The following is a 15,283-nucleotide window of genomic DNA, read 5'->3' on the forward strand; positions in this document are numbered from 1 at the left end:
TACAATCTAATTTATTTTTTTTTAAATAATTTTGAAAAAGGATATGTGTATTTGTAATGGTTTTATTATAATAATTTTTGATCTAAAGATGAAAAAAAATGGCTAATAACAACATTAACTCAACAACAGATGTCAAAGAAATAACATCTTTGGCAGATCTAGAGTATGTAGGCCACATTTTTTTAAATAATTTTTTACATATTATTGAGTTATATAAACAATTTTATAATATTACATGACAATGGTCTTTTAGTTGGTTTCACGGAGATATCAGTCGTTCAACAGCAGAAACTGTTTTGATCAGTAATGCAACTGAAGGAACCTACTTGTTAAGAATTAATTCTGATAAGCAAAACTATTCTGTCTCTGTGCGGTAAGTCATTGTATCAATAGTATACTGCACATACAGTATAATCTCACAGCCAAGTATTGCATAAAGTACAAATATACATATACTGAATTTTAGAACACAGTAAACATTTTTACAGTAAAAATGTATTTGTTTGTCATTTTTTGATAAAATATAAAATGAATTTATAAACATTTACAAGGATAATTTTGCAAATGTTTTTTGTTTTTTACAGCTGTCAGAACTCTGTCAAACATTATGTGATTAATCATGATAAAAAAAAAAATATCTTTGTATTTGGAATAGCTACATTCTATTCTTTGAAAGAACTTTTGGATCATTTTGAATCACATCCGGTGCTTAGCAGTGCAGAAAGTATTTTTTTGTTTTTTTTATTTTACACTTGTATTACATACTATACATAACTAGTGTGGTAGTCTGATGGCAAACAAGCATTAGTATGAAAACATCTTTAACTCTACTTTTTGCTATTTAATGAAAGTATAAACTTTACTTTGGCTGCCAGATGTTCCATTAGATATTGGAAATACAAACAGCAACAGCTTAAATCAGGTTAACATGTAATGTCAACTATTAAACTAAACAATCAACTTTTTTTTATTAGTCAATTTTACTTCCTTAAAATTTATTTAAAATAAAAGTAAAAACTCTCCTTGATTTCTCTTTATATTTTTTTAATCATCTAGCAAATATATACTTCTGTGATAGTTTGCAGACCTATGTTTCTATTATATATATATATATATATATATATATATATATATATATATATATATATATATATATATATATATATATATATATATATATATATATATATATATATATATATATATATATATATATATATATAAAGGTGGTTCTAAAAACAACGTTTTCTGAAAATGACTGCTGGCACCCCCTGAATATGTTGCATATAATTAAAAAAATGCTAGATTTAAGAAATTTTTGAATAAAAAATATTTTAAGGGGTTGCTACCGACCCTCGAACATTATATAGGTCCCTAATATTATTAAAAAAAAGTTTTTCAAAATAATGTCATGTTGGGTCTCAAATGAAGGGAAATTATATAAAGATTTTAAAAATATTAATCATTTTATAATTAAATTTTTATTTTAGATGAAAACTAAAATGAAAAATAGGGAATTTAACAAGATTTTTTGATTATAATTTTTTTTATCTATGTCTTTTTAAAAAATGATTAATATTTTAAAATTTTTATATAATTTCCCTTCATTTGAGACCCAACATGACATAATTTTGAAAAACTTTTTTTTTAATAATATTAGGGACCTATATAATGTTCGAGGGATCTAGCATTTTTTTAATTATATACAACATATTCAGGGGGTGCCAGCAGTCATATGTATATATATATATGTATATATAAATTAATTTACAATAATTTTTCTGTTTATATTTAAAATTTATTGAAAGAAATAAAATTCTGTTTTTTATGTTTTCTCTTTAATTCTCCTTACTTTTTCTTATAAAAAATTGTCGTTCGAAATCAAATCTCCTTAAATATTCGGAAAATATTACCTTAAATTTCCTTATAATCTTTACTTTTGGCCTCAGTTTTAATAGTGGGAACCCTGATTATACTTGGACATAATATTGTGACATCAGTATTATGGCAAAACAAAAAAAGCTGATCCTTATGCTGACTTTCAAATTTTACTCTATTGAGCCTATTAATAATGTGAATAAAAAAACATTTCTATTAATAATGTGAATAAAAAAACATTATAAATAGTGACTATAATAAGATAACTTTACCAAAAATTATAAATAATGATAAAAACTATGGTAAAAATAACTATAGTAAAGTTTAAAACTATGACAGAAGTTATAAAAATAAACATAACATTTGCAAAAATTATCACTATCATTATAAATAATATTAATAAGGCTTCTAAAACAAAGATAAATTAATGATAATAGTAATAATAGTAGTAGAGTTAAAAAAGACAATATAAATTAAAAGTAATAATAGTTTTATAAAAACAGTAATATAAAAAAAGCAATAATAATAAAAGATAAAATTAATATTCATTAAATATATTCTCAAATAAAAATTTCATAATTTGGTTTCGATTGGGAAGAAGTAATAAGTTGGTAATAAAAGGTTGCTTAATTATAACCTTTTTTTTTTATAATTATTTGGTTCCAGTGAGAAATACATTAATTTTTTAAAGAGAGCTTGCCATATTTGATAGTGTTGAAAAAGGAAGTGTGCAAGTTGAAATTTTCAGTATTTCAAGTGTAATATTTGTGTGTCACTTAGTTTAATAAAAAAAGTTATTAAACGAGTTTGGTAGTTTATTTTGAAGGAAATCAAACACAAAGATTTACAAGGTCTTGAAATTTTAGAATTTTTAATTCAAGAAAAACCTATTTATAGAAAAATATATAGAAATATATAGAAAACCTATTTTGATATGTAAAGGAGAAAATGTAATAATTCTTATGGAAGTGCGTTGTAAAATGTTTATACGGTTTAATAGAAAACTACCTTTTTGACCCCAAACAGTGCAACTATAACTTAGATGTGAGGAGAACAAGGAATAGTAAATTGATATTAGAATATCTTGGGGAACATAGTGTGGTATTAATGACAGCATAATATTGGCACGTGAGAGTTTTTTATTTAATTGAATTAGTTGATAGTATCGTTTTTGTCAAGAAATACTCCGAGGTATTTTATATATTTAGATGGGAAAAGTCTTTTACCATTAATTTTCACATTATGAAAAATAATTAATTCAGTTTTATTGGTATTTAGAGAAATACGGTTACTATTGAACCAATGACTCAAATGATGGAGATCTGAATTAACTTTTTTATGAAGCTGCACCAGTTATTTATTTATGCATAGAAGGTTAGTGTCATCAGCGAAATCATTAACAATCAAATTATTTATAGAGTAAGGCAGATCGTTAATATATATTAAAAACAGTAAAAGCCCTAGAACAGAACTCTGTGGGACACCATACTTAATAACTTTACTTTTGAATTGAAACCAATTAATGAGAATACATTAATTTTTCAAGAATTTTGCTGATATTTGATAATAATGATATTAGTCTATAGTTATTGCAGTCAATTTTTGAGTTCTTTTTATGGATTGGTTTAACAAATGCAGTTTTTAAAAGATTAGGGAATATACCAGTAGCGAATGAGAGATGAAATAGTTTAGAAAGTTCTGAAGAAATGTCATTAGCAAGAAATTTTAAAATAAAAGTTGGAACACTGTTTGGACCAAAAGCCTTGCCATCGTTTAGAAAAATCACAGAGAAAGAATAACTGATATTATTTCATTTTTTCAGTGGGTTTAATGAAAAGAAAGTCAGGGTTTGATGTTTTTAAATACTTAGGAAGTCAGTATGGATGAATGAATATTTTTTTGCAGTATTTTATTTTATATACAGATTTTAGTTAAAAAATACAGATTTTACTCATCCATATATAGATAAGGTTATATAAAATCTAGAAAGCCAGAAAGTATGAATTATCTCTGTCATGTCATCACAGCAAATATATCTACAGCATCTTGGTGTTTATGGCTTCATATTTATTGTTAACTGATGGGAACAATATATATATATATATATATATATATATATATATATATATATATATATATATATATATATATATATATATATATATATATATATATATAAATATATATATATATATATATGTATATATATATATATATATATATATATATATATATATATATATATATATATATATATATACATACAGTATTGGACAAAACATTTGCAACCAACATCGAACAATGCTAAAAAGTGTTCCTAATTTTACATGTCTTAAAAACGAAACGAACTGTACTACCACAGCAAACAGTTCAGGAGTCTAAAGTCATAGCATGCCATGACATGAGCAATCAGCTGACAGGTGACAGCACACATGCAGAATTTTGTTGACAAGTGCCATTTTGCAGCGGACAAAACAAGTGCAACTTTTTTGGTATGTTTCATTTTCTTAAGTCTGGTCTGTGTCAACGTCACGGAAGTTATTTAATAATTAAAGGAAGTATCCAGAAGTTTCCAGAAGCATGCAGAAGCTTCCAGAAGTTTCCAGAAGAAGCATCCAGTAGCATCCAGAAATATCCAGAAACATTCAGAAGCATCCAGAAGCTTCCAGAAGTATCAAAAAGAAGCATCTAGAATCTTCCAGAACAGGTTCACACAGGTTCATTTTATTATATAAGAGACATGTAAATCGACATGTAATTCAGTCAGTATATGGTCTCTATAAGTCAATCAGTCAGTATTATCAAGACAGTTTATCGAAGTGAGTTTTATCAAAGTGTTTTATCGAAGAACATCAATACAAGAAGTAAAATACAACAAGTGTTACATCAATACAGTCCACATCCAACCAAGACGTTGTGTTCCACAGAGCATTATTGTATCATCACAAGGTAAATGTAACACGGTAAGCCTTGAGAAGTGATTATTTATTTTTATTATTTTTATGACTTCAAGTGCAAAAATGGCTCCCGACAGTCTTGGATTGGAATTGAGAAAGAAAAATATTGGCGATTACGTAAGTGGAATGTCACAAAAAAGTATTTGTGATAAATATCGCGTGAAAAAATGGACCGTATCAAGACTATGTTCCAAATATTGTTCTACGGGGAAGTTGGCAGCAAATAACAAAGGTGGAAGACCGCGTTCCACCACTTCTAGAGAGGATTCTATGATCGTCAGATCCGTCAAGAAGGATCCCTGTTTATAATCAGTCGGGATACAAAAGCAATTAGAGCTGCCTGTATCGGACCGAACAATCAGACGACATGCTGTTGAAGCACGTCGTCTGATTGTTTGGTCCGATACAGGCAGCTCGGCTGTTGAATCTCATATTGACTGGAATGTACAGAGATGGCAAACTGTCCTGTTCAGTGATGAATCGAAGTTCAACATCGTTGGGAGCGATGGCATTTGCTGTGTACGTCGACCAGCCGGAAAAAGCCTCGATTTACGTTACTTCCATAAGATCGTGAAGCATGGTGGAGGCAATGTAATGATCTGGGGGTGTTTTTCTGCTAACGGTCTAGGTCCAATACATCGAAACGATGGAATAATGGACCGTTTCATGTATAAAAATATCCTACAAGATGTTATGTTACCTCATGCTGAATGGAATATACCATTAAAATGGGTTTTTCAGCAAGACAAGGATCCGAAACACACTGCAAAAGTAGTCAAGCAGTGGTTTCAAGACAAACCACCTATCGGTGATGGATTGGCCGCCTCAATCTCCGGATCTCAACCCTATCAAGAACCTGTGGGAGATCGTCAACCGCAGAATTAATCGTGAAGGTGTTCGTAATAAGGATCAACTGTTTGAACAAATCCAAAAGGCCTGGGCAGCGATTTCACAAAGTTTCATTGATCACCTGATCGAATCTATGCCTCGAAGATGCAAGGTTGATGACCAAGCGTATTTCGCTATCGAAATATTGATAGCGAAATACAGCTTGGTCAACATTTTGTCGAGTTGCACTTGTTTTGTCCAGAAGGAAATCAACTTTTTTTGATACTTTTGATTAATTTATTAATTTTTGTGTACAAATAATGAACTTTGTGATGAATAAAACTTGAAGAACTTTGTCTCTAAACAGTTACATAGTTATTTCTCTAAATTGAAAAAATGCAGCACTTTTATATAAAGAAACTAAATTAGCATTATTTGGTTGCACTCGTTTTGTCTGATACTGTGTATATATATATATATATATATATATATATATATATATATATATATATATATATATATATATATATATATATACATATATTTACTTGTTTATTTTTTCTTTTTTACTATAATTTAAAAAATGACATGTGACATGATATTACATAAAGAATTTACTATTTTATTACCATTGTGACATATAGCTAAAATTGTTTAGATGAAACAGTTGTTCTGCAAAAGCCTTATAAAAACAAAGACAATGAGCTGCATAGTTACACACCTGTATCTCGACATGGAGAAGCTGGTAAAGATTTTTATTCACCGCAAAATGAACCAATAGACATATGCGTAAGTATAAATTTTTTTTAACAAAAAATTTCAAGAATTTCATTTTTAATTCAATAGTTTTTAAAACTTCTCTTTCTATTCCAATAAAAGGTGATTGAAAGTTCAATAACTTAAAAGAAACTACTTTTACATCCTAATTTTTTACTCTACAGGAACATTTTGTGGAACAATCTGTAGAATAATTTTTCAAACCTATTTTGTTTCACCTTATTTACATTTTTAAACTACATTTTTAAAATACAGTTTTCAAGGTTATCAAATCATTTTTTTCTAAATGCTTTATTAAAGTCATACTCAAAGCCCAACTATCTTCTTTATTTCCAGTAACTTCTGGGGTACGTGAATGTTCTATCCTTGATCCTGTTTTGTTATTTATCAACATTAATGATCTTCCTGACAACTTTATACTCCTATCTTGACAAAAAGTCTTCCTTTTTCAATCGCTTTAAACAAGCAGCTGATCTTGAATCAGATCTCACTTCTGTAACATATTGGATTTTACAAGCTTGCAGTAGCTTGTGAATTTTTACTTCAAGATAACTCAGTTATTTACTGCAAACAACTATCGCAATACTGTTGATGTTCCTATATTAATAAATAGTAACCCTCTCACTGAGTCCCCTACTTTAGGTCTTCTTGGTTTATTGTTCACTACTGACCTCTCATGGAAACCATATATACCATATATACAGGCAAGGTATAAAAATGCATTATAAACAAAGTTAGACCTGCTTTATCTGCCATGCTTGAGCCTCACCCATTGTCATAAAGTTGCATCTTTTTCTCTTTTCTAAAAATACTGGTTTATGGTTGCTGCTCAAAAGAGCTATTGTCTCTAGTTCCATCAACCAAAGCTCATTCTCACTTGACTTGCCATTCAGTAAAGTCACATGTATCCGTCTCTGCATGTTCTAAAAACTTTTATTCGACTTGTTTTTTTTTCCAACCGTTCAACCCTCTAGAACATTCTCCCATCTTTATGTTTTCCTGATTCATACAGCCTACAAGTCTTCTGTCAACCTTTTCTTGCTCTTTAACTCTATTCCTTGTTTTCTAGTAACTCCCAAGTAATAGTGATTGCTTGCAGCTTTGTTGGGAGTGAATTAGAATTGATTAGAAGTGAAAAAAAAAATCTCAAACCTAATTTGGATTGGAATGTCTTTGTTTAACAATGCATTAGTGGTGCAGTTTTCTGTGGTCATGATTTGAACCCAATTATTAACTTACACACCGCATTTATTTTCTAACAGCTGAATTAGTTTTAGGTAGCACCACACACTGCACTTCTTTTCTAACAACAAAATTAGTTTTGAAAAATAAAGAATTCTTTTTAAATTATTTTTACTTATGAATTACTAAATATTTACCTAAATAGCCAAAAAAAAGTTTCTCATAATTATATAATAAAAAATTGTATGATGTTTTGTTTCTAATTCTACAAACAAATATTTGTTACATGTTTTAAAAGGCATTGTTCAATTCATAAAGTTAACACTTTCCTATGTCAGTATATAAAGGAGCAACTTTTTGCACATCTCAATTACTCTATAGCTATAGCTTGAAAGGACAAGAAAAGAACAAGTATCTCTAGAATGATTTTTGTAATAAACTTGTGGATTTATGTCTACACTACACTAATATATTCTGCACACTTGTAGTCATACTCTGACTCACTCAGTCAATTATACTCAAAATCACTGAAATCAGTTATACTTAAAAATACTCAGGTCAGTTGTACTAAAAGTCACTCAGGTCAGTTATACTCAAAAAGGCTCAGGTCAGTTATACTCAAAGACACTCAAGTCTGTTATACTCAAATTCACACACCACCACCAACACCACCTACTCACACCACCACCAACACCACCTACTCACACCACCACCAACACCACCTACTCACACCACCACCAACATCACATACTCACACCACCACCAACACTACCTACACAACTTTATATTTGATTTTTTATTGAAATATTTGGTGAACTGATGCTCAATATTAATTCAATTTTTTTTGTTTTAAATAATTTTAAAAATTGTTTTCTTATTCTCACAAAGATATTGATATTGTTCCATATATTAAATATTCTAACAAAGATATTCATATATTGAATAGTGCAAAAGAAGTAAAAAACATTTTAATGTACTTTTCTTTTCTTTGATTGTACGCCTTTTTTTAGCGCACTACATACTCTTGTTCTTTATCTTTATTCTGTTTGTTTTTTTTGTCTCTTACTTTTTAAACTTTTTTTTTTTAAACTTTTTTTACTTTTCTATTTTTTAACTACAACATCTCCTATTCATTTGCTGCATCATTAACATGGCTCAACATTTTTGCTGCATCATTAGTATGGCTCAACAAAGGTCACCTTTCATTTTCTATACCATCAACATGTTGCAACAAAGGTTGTCAATCATATTCTCCATCGCACATTGCAAAGTTTATAAATTATTTGCTGCATCATCATTATGTCGCAACAAAAGTTATTGTTCATTTGCTGTCTTATTAACAATTCACAAAGATTGTCAATAATTTGCATCATCCATGTGATGATCCTTTTTGTTGTAAAATTATTCATTTCAAGTAGTTTACTATATATATTTTTTAAATTGTTTACTTAATTCTCTGTCAATTTGTTGTTTTTTAATGGAGATCTTTATTATTATAAAGATGTGTAAATAAATATTGAGCTTAAATTTGTTATATAGATAAATTATAATTGCTATCTAGATAATTATAAATGATGTGTAAATAAATATTGAGCTTAAAATAAAGAATTTAAATTTATATATATATATATATATATATATATATATATATATATATATATATATATATATATATATATATAATTTATTTTTTTTAAATAACATGTTTTTTGTTCTTGACATGTTTCATAAAATTTATTTACATTTTCAAAAGATTATTTTACAATAAAAAAACTTTGAAATAAGTATTAAAAAATAGAAGTCTCATCTATTTAAACACTTAAATTTATCTATTAATTTCAAAAATGATTGTGATTCTTTTGAGATTTTGGATAATGCCCCAACCAAAAACAAATTAAAGATAAAAGAAGCCCTATACATTAAATGGGAAAGTCCCTCAATTAATAAACAAACTTTACATTATGCTATAAACTTATCTATTTAATTTTACTGTTAGTTTCTATTTTTGACAGTTGGTTATTTTGATTGGTTGTTTACTGAGTTATTTTGTAATAAATATATTGGTTTATTATGCATAATTTTTGTCTGGTAATATTTCTCTGAAAAGACTTCTATTTTTAATATTTATTTCAGAGTTTGTTTTTTTTTATTGTAAAATAATCTTTTGAAAATGTAGATTTATTTTACGAAACAAGTCGAGAATAAAAAATATGTTTTTTTTAAAAATAATTACTTATTTTATGCAATTACGACATTCAAGACACACACACACAGATATAACAATCCTATAAAGTCATTGAGCCAAAGTTCTTTGTTATATACACATTTTTTCAATATCTTTATTTCCGAAAAGGCTGCAAGCAACCGCTATTAGAGTTGGAAGTTTATAGAGCAAGATAACTATTAAAATTCGACTTGAAAAATTGCAAAAGTAAAAGATCTAAATTTAGATAATTTAAAAAACTCTCTCTAATGTTATATATTGATTTATTAAGTTTAAATCAATAAAGAGATGCATATAATATAACTCATCAAATTTAACCCCAAATAATGCAATATTCAGAAATCCTCACATATTCTAAATGTAAAAACTATTTCAAGTTTTTTAGAAGTAATAAAACCAAAAACACAAGTAGTTTGATTACAGTAGTTTAATTTCATTTTTTGTGTAATTTTTTAGGTAGCTTCAAAAGAAGGCTATCTCACAAAGCGTGGAGAAATACATAAAGTATTTTCTTTTTTTAATAATTTTTAGATATAAAGAAAGATGAGGAATGCGTTTAAAAGTTTTATTATAATTTTATTTTTAGAATTGGAAAGAGCGATGGTTTGTGGTACAGAAAAATACACTTCAATACTTTCATACAAAAACAGTACGTTTTTATATAATTAAATTTTTGGCAGCGGTCAAAAATGGCTGTTGCCAAATTTTTTAAATATGTTTATAAAAATTGGGCAAAATAAACTCGTAAAAATTTTGTTTTTTGTTATTTTAGCCATTGGCAACGACATTAAAACTATTTTTTTTAATTTTTTATTTAAGGCAAAGAAACCAATAAAAACATTGGATTTATCTAAAGCTACAGAAACTGGAGAAGATACTTGCGATAATAAAATGCACTGTTTTAGGTTTTGATTTTAACAATCTTTATAGAAGTATTTATAAAGCCATAGTTATGTGCATTAATTTATGCCGAAAATTCTGATAATTATGCACTATTTCTAAGTAATAGTATTCTTTGAACCTTGTTTTTGTTTTTTAATAGAACATTATATTTTTATTAGGCTTGTGTTCCCTAATAGAACATATTATTTTGTTGGAAAATCTCCGGCTCAAGTTAAAGAATGGGTTGAATTGTTTCAATGGAAAATTGTAATTTTTATTTGTTTTAAATGTGGGAAAATATTTGTCCAAAAATATTTTATTTTCATGCGCTCATTTATTTACACATTGTTTTGTTTTCACTGGTCAAACCAGTTTACACCTTTTATATAAACTATTTGAATACATTAAGCTTGTTCAATTTTTCTTATAAACACATTTTATATTAGCTATTTGGATACATTGCTGTTGTTATGAATTCTTATTTAATTCATGATTGTTTTAATTTTAGAGTTACTATCAAAAATTGCAACAAGAAACTCACTAAAAGCTGCAGCAATTGACCAAGTAAATATTCTATGTGAAGGTTTATAAATTTAAGTTATTTGAAGATGGTTTTTATAGTTTTATATTTTTTAGACTTTATAAAGGTTTATTTTATATATTTTTAGATGTTTTAGTATTTATTTTTTGCTATTGTAATTATTTTTAGATTAAATATTCAAATCTATTTTCTTTGAAATTTTTTCGCGTCAGATTTTTTCATTAAGTTCTTATTTTCATTTTGACAAGAAAAATTAAGTTATGTTTGAGACTTGAAAACATGTTTAAACACGTAAAACTTCTTTTTTTCTGTTTAAAGGAAATTATTTATCATATTATGATAATAAAAACAGTACATAAGTTCTCAGTTCAATTATCTATTTAAATGTCGGATGCTTTTTTATTTTTTTATTAAGTTAACCTCGTTGTTACTTTAATATTAAAATATTTTTCAAGATTTTTTAATTTTTAAATTTAATATTTTATGTATATTTTTAATTTGCTTTTTGAACATATTTTTTAAATAGTTATATTTTGAGAATTCAAAAAAAGTTTTCATTTTTGGAATGTATTATTTTCAAAAATAAAAATATATAAATTTAGGGAAAATATTAAAAAAAAGCCATTATTAAAACTATTAATTTGGATCATTCAATAGATGAAGTTAAGAATGATTTATAGTTCTGATGAATATGTAGGTGACTCAGAATTTTTAGATAATAAATAATACATCTGATCCTGGAAGCTATACACTGTCTGGAAGGTCGAATTTTTAATATATTGAAATTAATTTGATGAATACAGTTGTTATATTTGATGAATACAGTTGTTATATGATTTTCCAGATGTCTGAGTTTCATTAGATATTTCGGTCTTCGTAATCTACAAAGTGTTCAGGATAATACATATACTTTTTGAGAAAGGTTTTATGATTCATACAATGACATAATAGATCAACTGGAGAAACTGGTGTTTTTTTTTGTACGTTTCATTTTGTGTTATTTTAATTAAATAGTTCTACTTACTACCTTAGCAATTTTTTGATTGTCATTTTTGTTATTTATAGTTCATATTTTTTTGTCTTTTATGCTTTTTGTTGTTGTTATTGTTGTTGTTTTTTGTTTTTTGCATTGAAACTAATATTTATGTGATTTTTGGTTTCATTTGTAAATTTGTTGTAAACAAATTTTAGCTAAAGTGAATCAATATCATTTCAATATCCAAATATGAAAGGTGTACCCGAGCCATCCAGCTATGAAAGAGTTTTGCATCATGCCTATAAATACAATATTTAATACTGGTTTGAATGGCGTGTTTTATTGTTCATTAGCAACTAATTTGATAATAGCAAAAGAAAATATTTAGTTTTTTTATTACTTTAAATAAATTTTATGTCTATTATTATTGGATATTGTTATTAAATTGTTATCAAATAACATGTTTTTTATATTAAAAATGTTAAAGAATTTTATGTAGTCACATAAAGTCATCTTGCTATCTTAATTGGGAAAAGGAAATTAAAGTTTTTGAATTTTTCCTTTTTTTTATTTTTTCTAGGAAGTGGTTACAATATTTAAAACAACTAACTAAATAAATTTGTTATTGCATGGTGATCTTACATTTATCTCCAAGCCTTTAAGTTATTTTAAATTAATTTTGTTGTCAAATAAATAGTTTTCAATTTTGTAAACATATAAAAACAGTAACTGTGTAAAATAAAATTTAAGAAAAACTTTTGAAATAGTATTAGTATTGAATAAAAATATGAAATAAATTCTTCGATTTTTTTCTAATTCAGAAGTTTGTTGTGAGGGTGAAAGTACAAGGTTCATACTATACCTGAAAACCTAGTAAATCAGTTAACTTTGGCTTAAGTCATGGAAAACCTGGAAAAGCCCAGGTTTTCCATGATTTAAGCCAAATCATATAAAAAGCCAAATCAAAAAAAAACTTAAGCATACATATATATATATATATATATATATATATATATATATATATATATATATATATATATATATATATATATATATATATATATATATATATATATATATATATATATATATATATATATATATATATATATATATATATATATATATATATAGGCCTCGGCGGGAGTAAATGAGTGCGAGAGTGAAGAAAAGCTTTTCTAAAACAAACATGGCGAGCTATGCAAGCTGCTCCTCTAAGCAGCTTGGTACGAGAGCTTTTGGTTTTCGCACAATCTCTCTGTTTATTCATTTAAAAAATTGCTTATTAAATATGAAAATTGGTTTTATACTTGTTAAAAGCATATCTTTGTAATACAAGAATAAACATAACAAGTGTTATTTATTGCACCATAAAAAAATCTTTAGAGCGTTGTCTTTGGCTTTTCACACTAGCTCTTCATTTATTTATTAAAAACATTTACATATATTTGTTATATTAATATTTATATACAACATTACTTATTTGATATAAAAATTTGACAAAGTACTATAAAAGTTTTTACTGCTTATAAACAATTTTTTTATATTTTCTTATTGTAATAGAATAAAGGAATTTTAACAATTATTACAACAATTAAAAATTCTACAATAAAGCTGAATAGTATATTAAAGTAATTAATATATAAAACATATAATTCATTGCATGGAATAAAAATTATTATGCAATGATTTAGAGTATAATAATTTTATTTTTTTTCAGTTGATTAATTTTATATTTTATCACTATAATTTTTATATTTATCAGTTACATTTAAATCTTTTTTAATTTTTTTTTTTTTGCGACAACCGTGCTATTCAAAAAGCATTGCAATTTTTTATGAAATTAATTTTTTTTTATATATAAAAATGACTTTATGTTTTTTGTTTTAGTTACTATACTATATTACATAATTAAACTTTTGAGAGAGAAAATTATACCTTAAATAAAATTGTACCTTAAATTGGGCGTTCAGTTTAAATTAGAAAGCAGTTATCTGTTTTGTATAAACAATGAATGTTAAGTTATGAAGTCATTACTGCTAAGAGATAGATTGGAATGTTTACTATTTTCAAAACATGTTTGTCCAAATGAGAATAGAGAATTTAATTATAAAATTAAAACTTGATAGAATTTTGAAAAATAAAAAGTTTTAAACTGCAAATTTGGAAAGTGGGACATGAAAACTTAAAAAATCAGTTTAAAAAATCATGCGTTAAACATTTTTAATGACAGAGTTACTAAAATTTTACTAATAAGTTAAGTAAAAATCTATAAATAATTTTATCATTTTGTATATTAGAATTATATATTTTATTTATAGAAGAAATTTATATTTTGAATTTTTCTAATTGGAATTTTTCTGATTTTTCTAATACTTCTTATTTTTATTTTCGTTTAGCTTCTAAGTTTTTTCATAAATCGTCGTTGGCCAGTTATATATCTCACTTGTGTAAAAAGCAAAATTTTACAGGAGACTGAAAAACTATATATTTCAATGAAATGAGTTTTTAAAAGTAAGAGTAAAAAACAAATAACTAACAAATTATAATATAATTTGTTAGTTATTTGTTTTTTACTCTTACTTTTAAAACCTCATTTCATTGAAATATATAGTTTTTTCAGTCTCCTGTAAAATTTTGCTTTTTACACAAGTGAGATATTACCTGGCCAACGACGAAATAGACTTTATTAAAAGCCAATTTATAAATTTAAAAATATAAAAGTATCAGTAAAAATATTTAAATTATGTTTAAATATTTTTATTTTTAAATATTTAAAATGCTTGTTAAATTATATTTGACACAGAAGTATTTGATATTTGAACGTTTTGAATTTTATTTGATGTTTTTGAATTTTATATATAGTAGTCATTAATAAATAGAATGTGATCGAACCTGTACGAAAACAAAGCTATTAATAAAGTTTTAGTTTTAAAAATTATTATAAATAAAGTAAATAATTTTTAAAAAGATCCCCAAGTTGTGTTCATATCATAGATAAACATGAGAAAATAAGTTAAAAGTTAATTAAACTTTCT

General features: G+C 25.8%; 1 protein-coding gene across 3 annotated transcripts; it reads left to right on the forward strand.

Moving 5' to 3' along the window:
- The first annotated feature begins 15 nt into the window (after positions 1 to 15).
- On the forward strand, positions 16 to 13,023 carry LOC100202233 (dual adapter for phosphotyrosine and 3-phosphotyrosine and 3-phosphoinositide). 3 transcript variants are annotated; one of them, XM_065799133.1, is made up of 10 exons: positions 16 to 163; positions 254 to 373; positions 585 to 724; positions 6,322 to 6,452; positions 10,303 to 10,350; positions 10,433 to 10,495; positions 10,666 to 10,751; positions 10,908 to 10,995; positions 11,237 to 11,292; positions 12,461 to 13,023. In XM_065799133.1, exons 1-9 carry the CDS (start codon positions 99 to 101, stop codon positions 11,270 to 11,272), a joined length of 777 nt encoding a protein of 258 aa, XP_065655205.1. In that variant the 5' UTR covers positions 16 to 98; the 3' UTR covers positions 11,273 to 11,292; positions 12,461 to 13,023. The 3 variants fall into 3 exon arrangements, with proteins under 3 accessions (XP_065655205.1, XP_065655204.1, XP_065655203.1); XM_065799132.1 differs by having other exon boundaries at positions 11,237 to 11,311; positions 12,461 to 12,589; XM_065799131.1 differs by lacking the exon at positions 12,461 to 13,023 and having other exon boundaries at positions 11,237 to 11,455.
- The last annotated feature ends 2,260 nt before the right edge of the window (positions 13,024 to 15,283 follow it).

Source organism: Hydra vulgaris, chromosome 06 (genome assembly GCF_038396675.1).
Source record: "Hydra vulgaris chromosome 06, alternate assembly HydraT2T_AEP".
NCBI lineage: Eukaryota > Metazoa > Cnidaria > Hydrozoa > Anthoathecata > Hydridae > Hydra > Hydra vulgaris.